At 35.9% G+C, this 16,152-nt stretch overlaps 2 protein-coding genes across 2 annotated transcripts in view; both read right to left on the reverse strand.

The window, feature by feature from the left end:
• The window catches only part of LOC127649569 (gastrula zinc finger protein XlCGF57.1-like), a 112,340-nt gene extending 97,974 nt beyond the window's left edge, over positions 1 to 14,366 (reverse strand). The window contains exons 1-2 of the mRNA XM_052134733.1: positions 14,335 to 14,366; positions 14,070 to 14,216 (exon numbers count right to left, since the gene is read on the reverse strand). Of these exons, the coding sequence (XP_051990693.1) occupies positions 14,070 to 14,154 (85 nt within the window). The 5' untranslated portion in view covers positions 14,155 to 14,216; positions 14,335 to 14,366. The remainder of the gene's footprint in view (positions 1 to 14,069; positions 14,217 to 14,334) is intronic.
• LOC127649577 (uncharacterized) lies at positions 109 to 9,117 on the reverse strand. Its single transcript, XM_052134755.1, has 5 exons — positions 5,007 to 9,117; positions 4,425 to 4,696; positions 3,745 to 3,965; positions 828 to 987; positions 109 to 318 (listed from the first exon to the last, which is right to left on the reverse strand). Exons 1-5 carry the CDS (start codon positions 5,078 to 5,080, stop codon positions 179 to 181), a joined length of 867 nt encoding a protein of 288 aa, XP_051990715.1. The 5' UTR covers positions 5,081 to 9,117; the 3' UTR covers positions 109 to 178.
• Positions 14,367 to 16,152: the final 1,786 nt, after the last annotated feature.

Below are 16,152 nucleotides of genomic sequence, written 5' to 3' on the forward strand. Positions count from 1 at the left end.
AGGTCATTAAAGTCTATAAATGTATTTACTATTTTAATAGTTTTATTCATGTACAGGCTACATTGAATAGACATTACAGAAAAATGAAATTGAACCATAAATTGTTCCCAGAACATTGTTTTATTGAATGAAAAACATTTTACTAAATGAAAAAACATTAAAAAAATAAAAAAAGTCACTACTGTTGGGTCAGGATGCTGACAGTGGGACGGCTCCTTGAGCTTCCCCTATCTGCTGCCAGGTTGAACCAACGTATTACATTCGTTGTAATCTCGTCATTGGTGGCGGCACGGGAGACATGGCTCTTTCTCACAGCACCTGTAATACACAAGCAGATTTTCATTAAATGACATGAAATCACATTGAATCTACCAAGTTGTTTTTTTTAAAGGATAGACATAACCACTGCCTTTAAAACAAAAGTGTACAATCTGACATTTATAGGTACACTGTAACTTTTGGCGCTCTAGCGGTTAATAAATAGAAATGTATGCGTCTTGCGGTAGAACATTGTAGCCAGAGCTACTTCTCTTGGTTTATTTCTATGGCAAGTCACGGCAGGTAATGGGATACTCCGTAGCGGTTGGCATCCCGCGCTGTCTAAAATAGTCTGAATATAAACACTTATTATAGGTGTATTGTAGTGATTCAGGATAAGACAAATCACACTTTGGAAGATGGATTCATGATATACTTGCTCCTTACATTAATGTTGTAAATTTTAAACAAAAAAAGTGTTACTGTTTCAGTTTAAAACTGTTAAAAAAAAAAACTGTTTTTTTTAGCTTGTATTTTTTAGCCAGACAATATTTAATACATTTACTTACACAGGAGTAACTTTTTAGACTCCATCTGATTGAATGATTTTTTCCCATTCATGCCCTTCCAATTGATCCTCCTCCCAACATCGTCATGGAACATACGGGAAAGGATGTTCCATGTGACACGTTTGGTGTCATGGCCCCCAATAGTTGCCAGGGAGGAAATCTAAAATGTAACAAAAATGTGTTATTTATTATAGGCATAACAATATGACTTTCTGATTGGCTGGAAGACCATTAAAAACATTTATAAAATGGCTGATAAAAGATATTTTGCTTAAAATGTTAAAGGTACGCTGCGTAGGAATTTCTCCCATCTAGCGGTGAAATTGTATTTTGCATTCAAACGAATTGTGCTCTCTAGTATGGAATGATTTTCCGGACATTATTCAAAAGGAATTGCAAATTGTATTTGCAATTGCATTTTCAATTTGTGGACGCATAAAATGTGACATAATCCAAACGCAATTGCAAATCGCGCATTACCGTTTGCATTTTCGTTTAAGCGAACGTACAGTGACTGCCAGATTTCAAATGGAAAAGCAAAGTCCGTTTGCAACTGTGTTTCCCATATCTTACGAGTTTTGGCCCTGTCATATTTAAATAGCAATTTCAATTACCACGTCTGCTTTTTCACTTTCTCAGCGTCGCGTATGTAGCCAGCCAAAACTCAAATGAAATACTAATTCCCTTAGTATTTCCATTGATGCCTTACACGGAAACCTGTCAATCAGGGTCAAGGGTGGGATTATGCTATGGGGCGTGTTTGTCTTGGGAAGAGACGTCACTCACAGTCGACGGTCAAGATCAAATAAACCGGCGTCTGTTCAGGGCATCACCTCTTTATTTATTTTGTATTTATTTTAATGTTTATTTGACAGGGACAAATGCATAGAACATTGCTTTATAAAGAATACAAAGTAGATGCCACGCATACATGTTTCTAGCCATGACTAATTTGCAACCCCTGTCCCTGGTTAGGCTTATAAATTTAAAACAAAAATTACAGAGTATTGAGTTTAAGATTTATAATGAATAAAATACATACAACAAATACATCCCATATATGAAATAAGATATGGGCTTAAGTAGATGTGGAAGTCACTATAAATCAAAGTCTAGACACATTTAACAATACAAGAACACAAAAGGGTGCATATGTCTGTGCGTGCTCACATATGCAACATTATGTTTGTATGCATTGTGTTATGTCCTGTACAGTCAGTGTTCACAAAGTTGTTTCAGTTTCAGCCATTGCTTTAAATGTGTATTAAAAACCTTGAAGTCTGTCAATGTTTTAATTTCAGATGCATTCCACAAATGTATGCCTCTTAATGAAAATGATGTCTGACCAAATGTTGTTCTACGTTTTGCGGCTATAGTTTCCACTTATTGTGCCTCTAGTTCTTATTCCGCTCTTTTGTTTATGTACTAGTTGACAGAATATTTCTGGTGCAACGTTGTTCACACACTTAAAAATTAGTTTTAAAAAAGAAAAATTTACAAAACTGTCAAAACTCAAGATATTATGCTTCCTTAGAATGATGCAGTGATGCCATCTTACAGATTTCTGGTCCATTACTTTTAATGCTTGTTTATATAATGACTCTTGACCATCGACTGTGAGTGATGTCACTTCCCAAGACAAACACGCCCCATAGCATACTCCCACCCTTGACCCTGATTGACAGGTTTCCGTGTAAGGCATCAATGGAAATACTAAGGGAATTAGTATTCCACTTGAGTTTTGGCTGGCTACATATGCGACGCTGAGAAAGTGAAAAAGCAGACATGGTAATTGAAATTGCTATTTAAATATGACAGGGCCAAAACTCGTAAGATATGGGAAACACAGTTGTAAATACAATTTGCAATTCCTTTTGAATAATGTCCGGAAAATCATTCCATACTCTAGCGCCTTGCTTTTTCAAATGCGTGTTGCATCTATGGTAGCCGTTATGTGCCAAGAAGCTATGACAACATGTCTTTGAATAGCAGTTCATCGAGTTTAACTATACACGTTCTACTGTTATGCTGCCTATATAATGAATTACACAACCAAGCAATGAAAAAAAGCTTGTAATTTAGACCGTAACGTTGACTGACTTGTCGAGAAGAAAGCAGTCAGCTTCAGCGTCTTTCAAAGTCTTCCCCTTTCAAAGTCTTTCTCCTTCATTAGCTATTTCCACCTGGGAAAAGCTATCCCGATATTTACACTTTTTAAAATTCGCCGGTCAAGTTTTCTTTTAAATTAAATTATTTGCTTTTTTGGTGACAAGGATTCCTTCTCCTGTGGCTCGGCATAAGTATGATCCTGCATTATAAAGGACCGTGCAGTGCAGCCTTTCAAATTTCGTGATGCTGGCTTTGAACGAAAACGCGTTGTGGTAACGCATTGAGGTAGGATAGTGCTTTTTGTCCCTCTCTGGTATAATAGTTTTTCAAGATGGCGGAACGACATAGAAGCCTCCATGAACTTACCCGTCCCATTTAATCAAAGATAAGAAATTCTTCACTTACGAGGATAACTCAGATCATTGGCAGAGGTAATTTTACACCAATGAGGACATATTTATGAATAAAGACATTGATTTTAGCTAATAAAATACATAAAAAAACTACAGTGTACCTTTAAAAATAATTAACTAACATAGCATGTGTTTTTTCACACCCCAATGTTAACCTGCACTGTAAACAAAATGATCGTAATTTTAAAGTGCCCCAATTATGGCTTTTGAATATTCCCTTTCATGCAGTGTGTAACATACGTAGCTGTTTGTGAATGTAAACGTTCTGCAAAGTTGTAAAAGCATGATAAATAAAGTGATTGTCAAAATCACATAATAGGGGCACTTTAACAGTAAGGAAATGCTAGAATGTAATGTAAACTTACACCTTAATGAGATTTGGAAAAACAACTCACCACACTAAACTTTGTTTGAGTATTTGCGGGATTTTTGAGCCACTCCTCAAAATTCTCCACTTCTTCCATTGATGTTAATGGAAACTCAACTGGGTTGTCAGCCATTTCCATGTCTTGGCCTGCTGGGTTCAACTTGCTCATCAAATAATTAACTTTAGACATGATTTGCTCTTGTTGATGTTTTATTAATTCCAGCAAGCTCATTATGTGGATTTCTGCAGCTGTAAAAAAAAAAAAAAGAAAGAAAAAAGTTTGTAATATATAAATAAATTTAATTCTGCATTGGTCAACTCATTAAGGCACAATTCACTGAACAGATGGGAATAATTAATATATATATATATATATATATATATATATATAAATTTAAATATAGGCCTTAAATAATTTAATTTAGGCTTTTATTCACATATAAACATTGATCAGCAAACATAAACAGAAGCTCAACTAAATGATTAAGTGATTATCATTTTAACCATTATACAGCATGACAAAAACGTTTTCATTGAATAAAACTAGATTAAAATGCCCATATAAAAAAAGAACTAAAAAACAGAATAAGGTTAACTAAATATGATAAAAGCTAAAAAGTAAATTTGACACAGGACTAAGAATACATGAAATAATAGCTGACAAAATAAACACTATTTGAGTCTTATATCCAATGAGGTATTGCTCACCAGAGCAGGCAATACTGTCTGATCCACATCTTCCCCCCCGCCAGGTAGGTCTGTAGACCCTGCTTGCAGAAGGAGTTTGCTCTTCTGCTGGCCTCTGTGAAAAGTGAGGTGGTGAAATGGGTGGAGGTGGAGCAACAGTGCCGCTACTTGGGATAAAAGGTGGTGGTGAGATAACAGGGGCTGGTGGTTGTGTTAAAAGTTTGCCTGGACCCCTGGCTCTCTTTTTCTGAGTACCTTCCTCCTCGCTCTCATCAGAGTCTCCCAAGAAATGACTATAAAATAGATTGGAAAAAAACAACAATCAGCAGTAAATATCTTATCTTGATCTGCAGATGCTCTTTTTAATAATTACATAAATATTTTCACTGGCCTAAGAACTTAAGTTGTAAATCAGTGTAATTGGTTGAGAATGGTTTCTCTGAGAAACCAGGAAACATACTGACCATTTAACTCCATTTCAGCTGGCTTTACCTGTGTGGTGGTTGTCGGGTTTATCATATCATAACACTAAATTATGTTTTTGAGAAAATATAGAGGCCAAAAGTTAATGAAGAATATAAAGGATAATATACGTATACTTACATCGGCTTTGGGCTTCTTTTTGGCCGAATCTCCTCCTCTTCCTCTTCAGACTGTAGATCTGATGTGTTACACATCAGAGATTTCTTCAAGAGTTGTCGTGCCTCAAAGTAGTCATTTAAAAATTAAATAGCCTACATGTTAAACTTCAGTAGACCTTTAACTGAGTAGAAAAGAACAGAACTACAGACAACAGAACAAGACTGATTAAAAGGATTTTCTTCCCAATTACAGAAGGGCAAAATCCTTTGATATTTGCTTACAATAGCCATTTTGAAAAAAAATTAAAATAAAAAAACAAATGATACAACGCCTAAGACAGAGAGAGATGAAGGACAGCTGATCGTCCTCTCAGTGGCAGCTGCACAGGATCGGTACAACCAAATATCACACCTGTGGGACAGGTACAGGATGGCAACAGCAACTGCCCGAGTTACTCCAGGAATGCACAATCCCTCCATCAGTGCTCAAACTGTCTGCAATAGGCTGAGAGAGGCTGGACTGAGGGCTTGTAGGCCTGTTGTAAGGCAGGTCCTTACCAGACATCACCGGCAACAACGTCACCGATGGGCACAAACCCACATTCGTTGGACCAGACAGGACTGGCAAAAAGTGCTCTTCACTGACAAGTTGCTGTTTTATCTCACCAGGGGTGATGGTTGGACTCACGTTTATCGTCGAAGGAATGAGCTTTTGTCATGGATGCAAAAAGGTTTGAATAAAGACACAGAAAGCCGAACATGACAGCATTCATCCATCCATCCATCCATCCATCCATCCATCCATCCATCCATCCATTTTATCTTATGTAGGTTTGCTGAGTAAACTCAGCAGCAAAAACATTATTTCAAAGTGAAATAAGGTTTGTGTAATATGAGATGGTTATATTGGGTATATTATATATTAAAACAGCAATGATAATCGATTCCAAAATCGATGCAACTAAATTACTTTGAAAGATCGATGCACCACAATGTACTGATGCACTACGAGTGTAATTCAAACAAATAGCCGAACCCAACTCAACATATGAATTGTAGTTTTTTCCCTTAAAATTAAAAGCAATTACAGGTCAAAAAACCAATGGGATTAAATATAGAGTAGCATTCCAGTGATTATTTAAATCAGTGGATTAAAAACCATTGACACAAGAAGTACATACAACAGTTAGTAGCAGATATTGTGCATCATCACTGTACTGCTATTCCGCCATAATGAAGGACGTATAAATTCTCGAGGAGCCAAGGATTGAGGACAGAGGAAGCTTAGGAGCATCCAATGTGGAAGACTTTTTGGTTGAAACACCTGATGCACATATAAACAGGGTTCCAGGCACAAAAAAAAAAAAAGAATAAGGAGCCGTGCAGTTCTTCAGAGTAGCAGATTTCAATGGTGGATATGAGCTGCATTCCAGTTTATTTTAAGCATCTTTTCAGGATGTTAGGTCAAATAAAATGTATTTTAAATGGATATCTATGGTATAGAAAAAATAGAATTAATGCTAATTGTGACCTAATAATGACATATTCAAAATTCAAACTTTTTAACAGCTGATTTAAACTGACCAAGTTACTTACTGTGTTCAGTAAGCCCTTTAGTGGCGGGACAGCTGAACATTCATCCCGTTAGATCGTCAAAAGTGCTCTTGTTCATGTAAGATCATCGTTAGATCATTTTTGGCCTCAGTGGTTGCACTTTGGAAATTAAAACAGTAATTTGTGGTCAGAGTTTGTGCAATTTGTGGAAATGTTAAAGCTAATGGGCCTTATTAGAGCAGACGCGATAATGACGGTGATTCCTGAAATATGCTATTCATGCCATATTTTTATGTTGGTTAGGCCTACACCTCCAAAACAAACTTAGAACATTTCAGCTGAATTACTTTATTGCTTTTTGTATTTTTTGCCTAATTATTAACATGACAAAACAAAACTGTTAATAAATTTTTTATAAATTGTACACAGAACTCTCCCATTACAATGTCTTCTGTCACTCACAGCAGGTTTACACTGTTTGAGACCAAAGCAAGCTCAATGATGCTCCGCATAATGTTCTGTAGGCTACTCTCGGGAATGCTCTCATTAAAAACAAAGCTGTCTAATCAGCATAAAAATCAATTATTATTATTTACACCATTTATGCTTTGATTAGAACAGGAGTGTTTTAGTTTTGTTGTGTTGTTTATTTAACATCAAAATAATTCCAAAGTGCTTTTCGCTCTTTGTCTACAGCTTCTTCTCGATGTCAGGTGATGTTTCTTCAGTAGCCTATTAATTTTCGTGTGCCACCATAAACAGAGGTGGAATATAAAGCAAGCATCTGGGCATTCAGATGGTTTAAAACGTGCACATTAGAATCAGTTGTCATTACTGATCGTAATAGGGAGGACTAATTAAAGTGGCTCTGATTGGCCATGGCTATTTCATTGCTCATCGGACTTGTCTGTGATTGGTTAGAATCCTCAACCGCTGCAAAAACACATTGTAAAGTACAAACCATTGACGCAACAGGAGCAGACTTAAATTGAATGCTGTAATCGTCAGTTTTCACGATTACACAATCGTGGCAGCCATAATCGTGATTCGTTTTTTGATTAATTGTGCAGTTTTTGATTAATTGTGCAGCTATATTTAGATTACTGTTCCAAAGCAAGACAGAAAGCCATAGTGTTCCAAAGAGTATATCTCACAAGCAAGAGTGCTGTTGTACTGAATGGCAGTTTTCATCAATGTTTTCATTTAAAATGTGATGCTTTGCTGTGCAACACTTTATTTTGACAAAAATAAGAAATGTTTTATGTTTTAGATGATGTAGTGAGGATCTTTGCAATGGTATTTCAAAAAGAAACTCTTCTAATTTAATTTGATAAGACACTATTTTGATTATCTAATTTTAAACATAGAATTCAGAAAAAAAGAAAAATGTGAAATTGGGAAAAAACAGACATTAGAAAAAATTACCTACTTAAAAAATTTGAAGCAATTTACTTCATTGAGAAACACTTGAAGGAAACATGTTTTATTTTAGGCAGAGTATGTTTGCATAAATAGCAACAAAAAAAGCATCTTCTTTGTGTGAAAATGGTGTCAGATGTCATTTACACACCAAATATTAACATACATTATAGTGGCATTGTTGCAGTGTTTATTGTTTTCATTTACATCAAGCCTCTAACCTAAACTCTAACCTTACATTACAAAAATGAACCATGACTTTACTACAGTAACAATTTGGGGTGTAACGATCCAATCTGGATTGATGCATCGATCAAATACCCAATTATGCAATATCATTGATGCAACGTGTAAAAACAGATGAATATTTCTTAAAGAAGCACCTTTATTTTGACATTCTAATGCCAGGCACGTCCATTCACAGCAACCTTAAGATATTCCTCTTGCTTTATAAGCAATAAATATGCTTCTTATGTGGGACACAGATGTGACTGAAGCTTTCAGGTCAAATGGGCTTCCCTCAAAATGTGAGCATCGATTATAGGATAGCGCAGACTGGCTCACATGCATGATTAAATTGGGCTTCCCTCTGTATCGTGGTGCATGCAATACATTTGAATTCCACATAAGAATTTTCTATTTGAATGTGCTATGGAGCAATTAGACCAATTCAAACTACTAAACGGCTCCGATATTCTTAACACCACTGATGAGGGAAAGAGAAAACAACTGCCCTGCACCAGCATCAGACTTTCTCATCTACTCATACACACCCTTACCTAACATTTATCACAGAAAAGTAAGTATTTTGGATTGAAAGACTTTCTTGACTACTGTGGAGATGACAAATCCGACTGAATCCGGTAACCGCATGCTGTCTGTCTGACACACGACTGCTTTCAAATGCTCACAAATAAATCTGAGCATGTGCTTTGTTACTCCCTTCACTCTGAAATGCACAGTTAATACATTTAAAATCGTGATATGTCCTACTGTGATTATTAAACTGAAAAAAGGCAGCAAAGGCTGTGTTAAGCAGACAGCTCATTTAATGGACATATTACTGGACACCATACCAGACATAGACAATTATTAGCATTTTATGAGATGACAGAGTAGAGCACTAATCCACCGAGAAGTGTGCAGCCCATGTAAACTAATAATATATATATATATATATATTACACACACACACACACACACACACACACACACACAAACAGTCAAAAGTTTTGAAAAACTCGACTGAAATGTTTCTCATGATCTTAAAAATCTTTTGATCTGAAGCGTATGGTTAAATGTTTGAAGCTTAGCATTAAACTTAGTATTAGTTTTGCAGACAAAAATATAATTGTGTCACCATATAAATGTATTTCATTACAAAATAAAGTTAAACATTTTTAAATTGATGACTTGGACCAAATAATTAAGAAAAGCAGCCAATAAGTGCCCAACATAGATGGGAACTCCTTCAATACTGTTTAAAACAAATCCCAGGGTGATTCCTCAAGAAGTTGGTTGAGAAAATGTCAAGAGTACATTTCTGCAAATTCTAGGCAAATGGTGACTACTTTGAAGATGCTAAAATATAACACTGTGCACATAATGTACAGGTCATTTGTAAATGTATGTTTAATGCATCTGAAAGCAATGCCTTTTGAATTATGGTTGTAAAACTGTGTTTATTAGTGTAGACATACAGTGTGTGTAAACACATTATTATGTTGTTTTAACAATAAGTTGTAGTAATAATAATAATTAAAATCTTCTGAGGCACTATTGATAGTGTGTGGCATGTCAAACACAAATTCAGAATCCCTTGCACAAAGTTTACCATGTACATGTTAAATGTTTATTGCATCTGAAACCGATGCCTTTTGAATCATGTTTATAGGAAAAAAAGAGTCATATGTTTGAAAACACATTATTACTTGTTTTCTGCCTTTATATTATTAAAAGCTGTTGATATCAAGCATTCACAGTTTGTCAAATAGAGGTTTTCAGAGGCATGAAACATTGAAAGGGGACCAGAAACTCATAAAAGCTCTCTAATATAGAAAAACTCATGTTAGGGCATAAAGGTATAGGATACTTTTGTAATAAGTTGACAATATCATTGGAGAGAGTCAGCAAGAAATGGTAAAACAGTAGAGAAAAATAAAGCTGTACATTTTTCTATGTTACCATAAAATAGGTTGTGATCAAAATGACCCCAAACATCACCAATGTAGTCAAAATGTGTGCAAGGATTTTGAAACCTCTGAAACATGTGAAGTACTTTTTTTTTTTATTGCAATTTTTTGGCAATTACAGGGATAGTTCAGAACAAATAAATTTAAAAAGAAACAAGACATAAAGGGAGGAAGCACATATAACAAACATATGGAACCTCCACCTAAATCCCTTATTTGTATTACTTAACATAGAAATCTGCTCATAGTACATATCAAACTCTAAAAGAAGGATTCAATATATACCAGTCAGAGAAATCTTTAATGGATATGCGTGTAGATATATACATGCCCACAGGTGCTCATGCACACATATCCATACCTACATAATACCTGTACATAAGTAAATGAATAGAATAAATTAAAAAAAAAAAAACTCTACTCCTTCCAAGCTAAATTTTGAATTCCCAAGGATAACATAAGTTCCACCTCTAGACCCAAATACTTAAGAAAGGGGCCCCAGGTCCTGTAGAATTTAAAGGGTTTATCTCTTAACGCCGTAGAATAGGCTTCATTAAGGATAACTCCCTTAGTAATGCTTATCCACTGAGCCACCAAAGGGGTTGTGTCTGTTATTCATTGCAACAAAATACTTTTGCGGACACAGTGTAGCAGACTGCCAAGTCCGGAGAGTGTGCATCGTAGAGAGGCATTGCCTCTGACTTTGCAAAATTAATCTTATACCCAGAGAAAGCACCAAAATCAGAGATCCAATCTATTAATCTGGCAATAGAATTCTGTAGTGAATCTAGATAAATTAGGACATCATCTGCGTAGAGTGAGATTTTATGGACCTTTTTCGCAAAGGAAATCCCATTAATGCCAGGATCTTCTCTGATAGCAATCGCTAATGGCTCAATAGCCAGTACAAATAATAATGGTGACAGCGGGCATCCTTGTCTAGTGCCTCGGGATGAGATACATTTAGGCGATTGGACACCATTTGTAATTATACTAGAAGTCGGGAGTGTATATAAAATCTCGACCCAATTGACAAAAGTACTCCCCAAATTCAAATCTAACAACGGCCACTCAATTGGCCACTCAAAATGTTTCTCGGCATCTAACGAAATTACTATACCACCTTTGGCACAAAGACCTGAATGATTAATAATATTGAGTAACCGTCTGATATTATGGGACGATAATCTCCCCTTAACAAAGCCCGTCTGATCTATGTTTATGATAGTGGGAAGCACCAACTCAAGATGAGTGGCTAGAATTTTCACTAGTATTTTAAAATCTACATTAAGCAAAGAAATAGGATGGTAAGAGCTACAATCCTCAGGGGGTTTGCCCTTCTTTAAGAGAACACAGATATTAGCTTCCAACAAAGAACTAGGCAGATTACCAGAATCATAGGAGTACTGTATCATATCATGCATAGAGGCAACCAAACAGTCTTTAAATGTTTTGATAAATTACACCATGAAGCCATCCAGCCCAGGTGCTTTCCCACTAGCCAGTCCCCTTAAGCATTTAAGATAAAAATCACCTGCTTTTGCTCATTAGACAGTGTCGGAACAGACAAATTGGCAAAGAACTTATCTAGCAATTCACCTGGACCTGACTCCAGTTGGGAGGTGTATAGTTTCTTATAAAATGCCCTAAAGACTACTGATTGCTTCACTATCGTGACATACATTCCCAACATTGTCTTTAATTATGGAAATAACCTAAGCCTGAGAGTGCCGGCATAAATGGTTGGCCAGATTTCTGTTTATTCACAAATTCATACAACCGCTGCCTTGCAAATATAATGATTTCTCTGCCTTTTTTGTAAGAATTGCCTCAAGGGAGATTTGTATAGTTTTAATTTCTGCCAGCAGTTCATCGAAAGGGGATGTGTTGTATCTAGAACGAAGATCTTGAAGCTTCACTTGAAGCCTTCTTTGATCTGCCAAATTGTTCTTTTTCAGGTTTGAAAAATATGAAATATTTAACCCCCTAATATACGCTTTTGCAGTGTCCCATAACAAGTTAGGAGAGATCCCAAGAGTTTTACCGTCTTTGAAAACAATCCGATTTGCTCCTTGATGTAAGATTCTAAATTTGGGTCATGAGCAAGCAAGAAAGGAATTTCCAAGCAACCCAATGATGTTTGACATTAGAAAGAGTTCAATTAAGAAATACAGCGGCATGATCATATATGACAATCTCACAGTCCAATACATTATGAAGGGAAGCTTTAGGTGAAAAAAATATAATCTATTCTACTGCTGGTTTTGTGTACTCTGGAAAAACAATGTATAATCCCACTCCCCAGGGTGTAGAACCCGCCACGTATCTACCAAACCCAGTTCCTGACACGTCTCCAGGACACAAGCCCTACCAGATCGTCTTTCTTTCGACGAGGTGGATTTATCTCATTCAGGCGAAAGAATACAGTTAAAATCACCGGGTACAGTTAAAATCATTCGGGTCCCTTAGAAAAATATTAGCTTAGTTTGGTTTAAGAGTCATTCAGCCACTTTGAGACAGGATGTATCAATCTGGTGAATGGGAGTCGAGACAGGCCAAGTTAGGTGCCAAGTTAGAACTTGACACCTTCATACTGCACTCTGAGGACCGCCGGATGATTACTGCCAACTCACTTCTCGTGGAGGCGTTTTTAACTGCCCCGAATGCCTGCCCTTTCCTAATGATCACAGCCGAGAAGTCCTCGTAAATGAAGATGATATGTTGCTTGTACAATAGCTTTTCGGCAGCTCGAGCAGCTTGTAAGATGCAGACTTTATCCTGAAAGTTATGAAGTTTCAGGATCACAGCACGGGGTCTCTCACCTGTGGAACTTTGGTGGGTCGAGATGCAATGAGCACATTCCATTTTAATCTGGCCATGCGAGACTCAACTCTGGCAACGCGGTTTTTCACATCCACAACATGCGCCATCACGACAGAAAGCTTCCATGACAGGAAGACAGAGGACTTCATAAGTAATACGCTTAACTAGCGTGTCAATCTCGCCAGCCGTTAACAACACATCTGCAATTTTAGGTGTATGCACGGGAGTCGATCATTTAGATTTTTTTTTCTCTTCAGAGAGTAATTTAGATTCTGTCTTTTCTCTGTCATATCTTGCATCCACGACGCCTACATTTTCCCAGATTTCTAAAAAAGTTAAACTCAAAGGGCTTCACAGCAACTCAGCAGAAATATGTCTACTCCGCCATCTTGCGTCACGTGACCCCCCAAGAAATACATATTTATGCCTTCTAATAAATCTAGAAAAATGTTTATAATATTTTTAAGAGATTACAAAGATGTTTAGTCAGTTTGACCCCAAATATAACAGGAGGGTTAAAGAGAAATAGCTGAAGCAATGATTTATAGTTAAAGAGTACTTAAATAATGATCTTTCTTTACACCAAAAGCAATCGTGTCACTTAAGAAGACATTAATTTTACCGCTGGAGTTGTATGGATGACGTTTATACTGACTGTCTGTGATTTCTGGAGATTCAAAGGTCTGATCACCTTTCACTTTAATTTTAAGGACCTACTGAGCCTAGATATTTTTATATTTGCCTTGAAATGTGTTCAGCAGAAGAACACAGCTGGGATGGCATGAAGATGAGTAAATTATGAGAGAATTTTTCTTTTTTGGATGAACTATCCCTTTAATTTCTGTGTATCCACTGGATTATAGGAGTGCAAAAAAAATCACTCCATTTAATGTATTATTTACAATGAAATGTAAAATATTTACAGACAAAACAAGTGTGTTCAAATGCATAGGACTTTTTTATTTTGTGCTATCGAAAATTGTGAAATTTTGCTGGTATCATTTTGATATTGTGAACACAATTTTATACATCTATTTTATAAGTACAATAATATCTTTAGGAGTAAAACTTCTAATGATGAATCAATAAATACAAACCTCTTTGTTCTTCAGTATCTTCAGTTTTTATTCCACATGTTTGTGTAATACTGATGTCTTCACTCTCTTCTTTAATAAACTTCATCTTTACAGCAGTTTGTCACACAGATCTCACTTCACCTTTTTCCTCCTTATCTGGAAAGTTTGCTTGCAAAAAATACAAATAAATGTTTTTAACACGTTATTAAAGCACATTTAAAAACAATAAGTACATTAAGAACATTTTATATCGTTTTATACACATGAAGTGCTTAAAAACACAAACCTGTCAAAAGCAAGAGGAGACGCGTCGCAGTCCTTGTGACGTCAAAACAACACAGCTGTTCTGAAATGCAAGATAAAAGTCTCTTTACACGCTGTCATAAATATACATTTATAAAACAAATAACAATAAAAACAAGGTAAAAATAAGGAAACAGAACGACATGTACAAATTCATATCAAATATATGTTTGTGTTTATGACATGGAAGTTCCTCTTGATGTTTACATTTAGAAAATAGTATAATATTTAAATGTATCTTATAGGTTGTATTACTCTCAGATTTGTATATATGTATTCATGTGTAACATGTATTATAGTATGTATATGTATAACAATATATATATATGCTAGAATGTACAGTGCATTCAGAAAGTATTCAGACCCCTTTGTTTTTTGTGGGGGTTTTTCTCCACATTTTGTTATGTTGAAGCCTTATGCTAAAGCAAAAATCTGGTTTTTGATAACTTTTCAAATGTATTAAAAATAAAAAATAAATTAACTGAAATATCACATTGACACAAGCAGTGCTCGAATTGAATCAAGTCTTATGGGGTGTCCCCATAAGGGGGGTGGCAAACATTTTGAGGGTGGCAAAGCAGCAGACCCAAAAGGGCAACTATGGCAAATATACCAGGGGACTACATATAAGGCACTTGAAGACCCGTAAAAGCATGTGATTCCAAAATACATTGAAATGTCTCAAAAACAGTAGAACATAATCAGATGGCTTCCAGACTCACTAATATTTCACAATATTACTCTTTTACTGTATTTTGATCAAATCAATAACAGCTTGGTGAGCAGAAGAGACTTTTGAGCAGTAGTGTACATTCAACAGAATTATTCTAGCATTTATTTACCAATGTAGTATCTACTACCCTAGAAACAACTGGATGATTGATGTGACACATTGTTATAATATTATTTGTTCCAAAAGACTTGTTTAAATGCATGAAACTAGTTTATTAGATATTAAAAATATAAAATTTGATAAGACAGGCTGGATTGTACAACTATCTCAGTGCAGTTACATTGTTACATCAGTAGGTGGCGGCAAGGGACTGTTAGTGAGTCAGTCAGCAGACTTTTGAACCATTTCTGTCAAGAAGGCTGCTTTATTCAGGAACAAACAATGCTATGGTTATCAATATGTCAGTCATTGCTATTTCAAGAGTGAATCCCGCATTTATATGCAGATGTAATTCCCGAAACTTGCACTGTGTACGTGGCCTTTGGTCCTCCTCTTAGCAGCATGAAAAACTAATTTTATACAAATTCTGAATGGATTATATATAGCATAGAAAGCACAAAATGAGCGCTCCCTTTATAATCACTAAAAAGCTGTCTCTCATCTTCATCGCGATCTCTAGCACCCCCGTAGAACCAGGCCTATTAATAATAAAAAATGAGTAAGCCTATATGTTTCCAATTCCAAAGGAATACAAAAGCTCCAACATGGAGTGGATAGATATAGTAGAAAGATAAAGAGAGAGAAAATTACTCCTCAAAAAAGTCAGTAAGAGACTTCCTCATCCCGACTGCGAGTGGAGGTTTATTATTCTCCATTTTATAGCTAAAGTAAGCTTCACCAGAGCGGCACCAAGCAAGCAGTCATGTCAATGATGTCATGCACTTAGGGGCCTTTATATGTGGGGCAGGGCGTTTACATTTTAAAGAGACATGACAACTAGACTAAACAAACGTAATATCGATTATTGTAAATAATTAATTAACAAAATATACCGTATCCACTGCATGAATTTAATCCGATTTATCATTATTATAGTCTAGTACTGGATAGTCAGATGAACAGCTGGCA

The sequence above is a fragment of the Xyrauchen texanus genome, chromosome 9, assembly GCF_025860055.1.
Source record: "Xyrauchen texanus isolate HMW12.3.18 chromosome 9, RBS_HiC_50CHRs, whole genome shotgun sequence".
NCBI classification, from domain to species: domain Eukaryota; kingdom Metazoa; phylum Chordata; class Actinopteri; order Cypriniformes; family Catostomidae; genus Xyrauchen; species Xyrauchen texanus.

Excerpts from the sequence above, each read along its gene's own strand:
- LOC127649577 (XM_052134755.1), bottom strand. The coding sequence starts at position 5,080 with ATGTGTAACACATCAGATCTACAGTCTGAAGAGGAAGAGGAGGAGATT. Across the intron at positions 4,697-5,006 it reads AAAAGAAGCCCAAAGCCGAT|TCATTTCTTGGGAGACTCTG; the intron begins GTAAGTATACGT and ends TCTATTTTATAG. Across the intron at positions 988-3,744 it reads CTCAAACAAAGTTTAGTGTG|ATTTCCTCCCTGGCAACTAT; the intron begins GTGAGTTGTTTT and ends GTTACATTTTAG.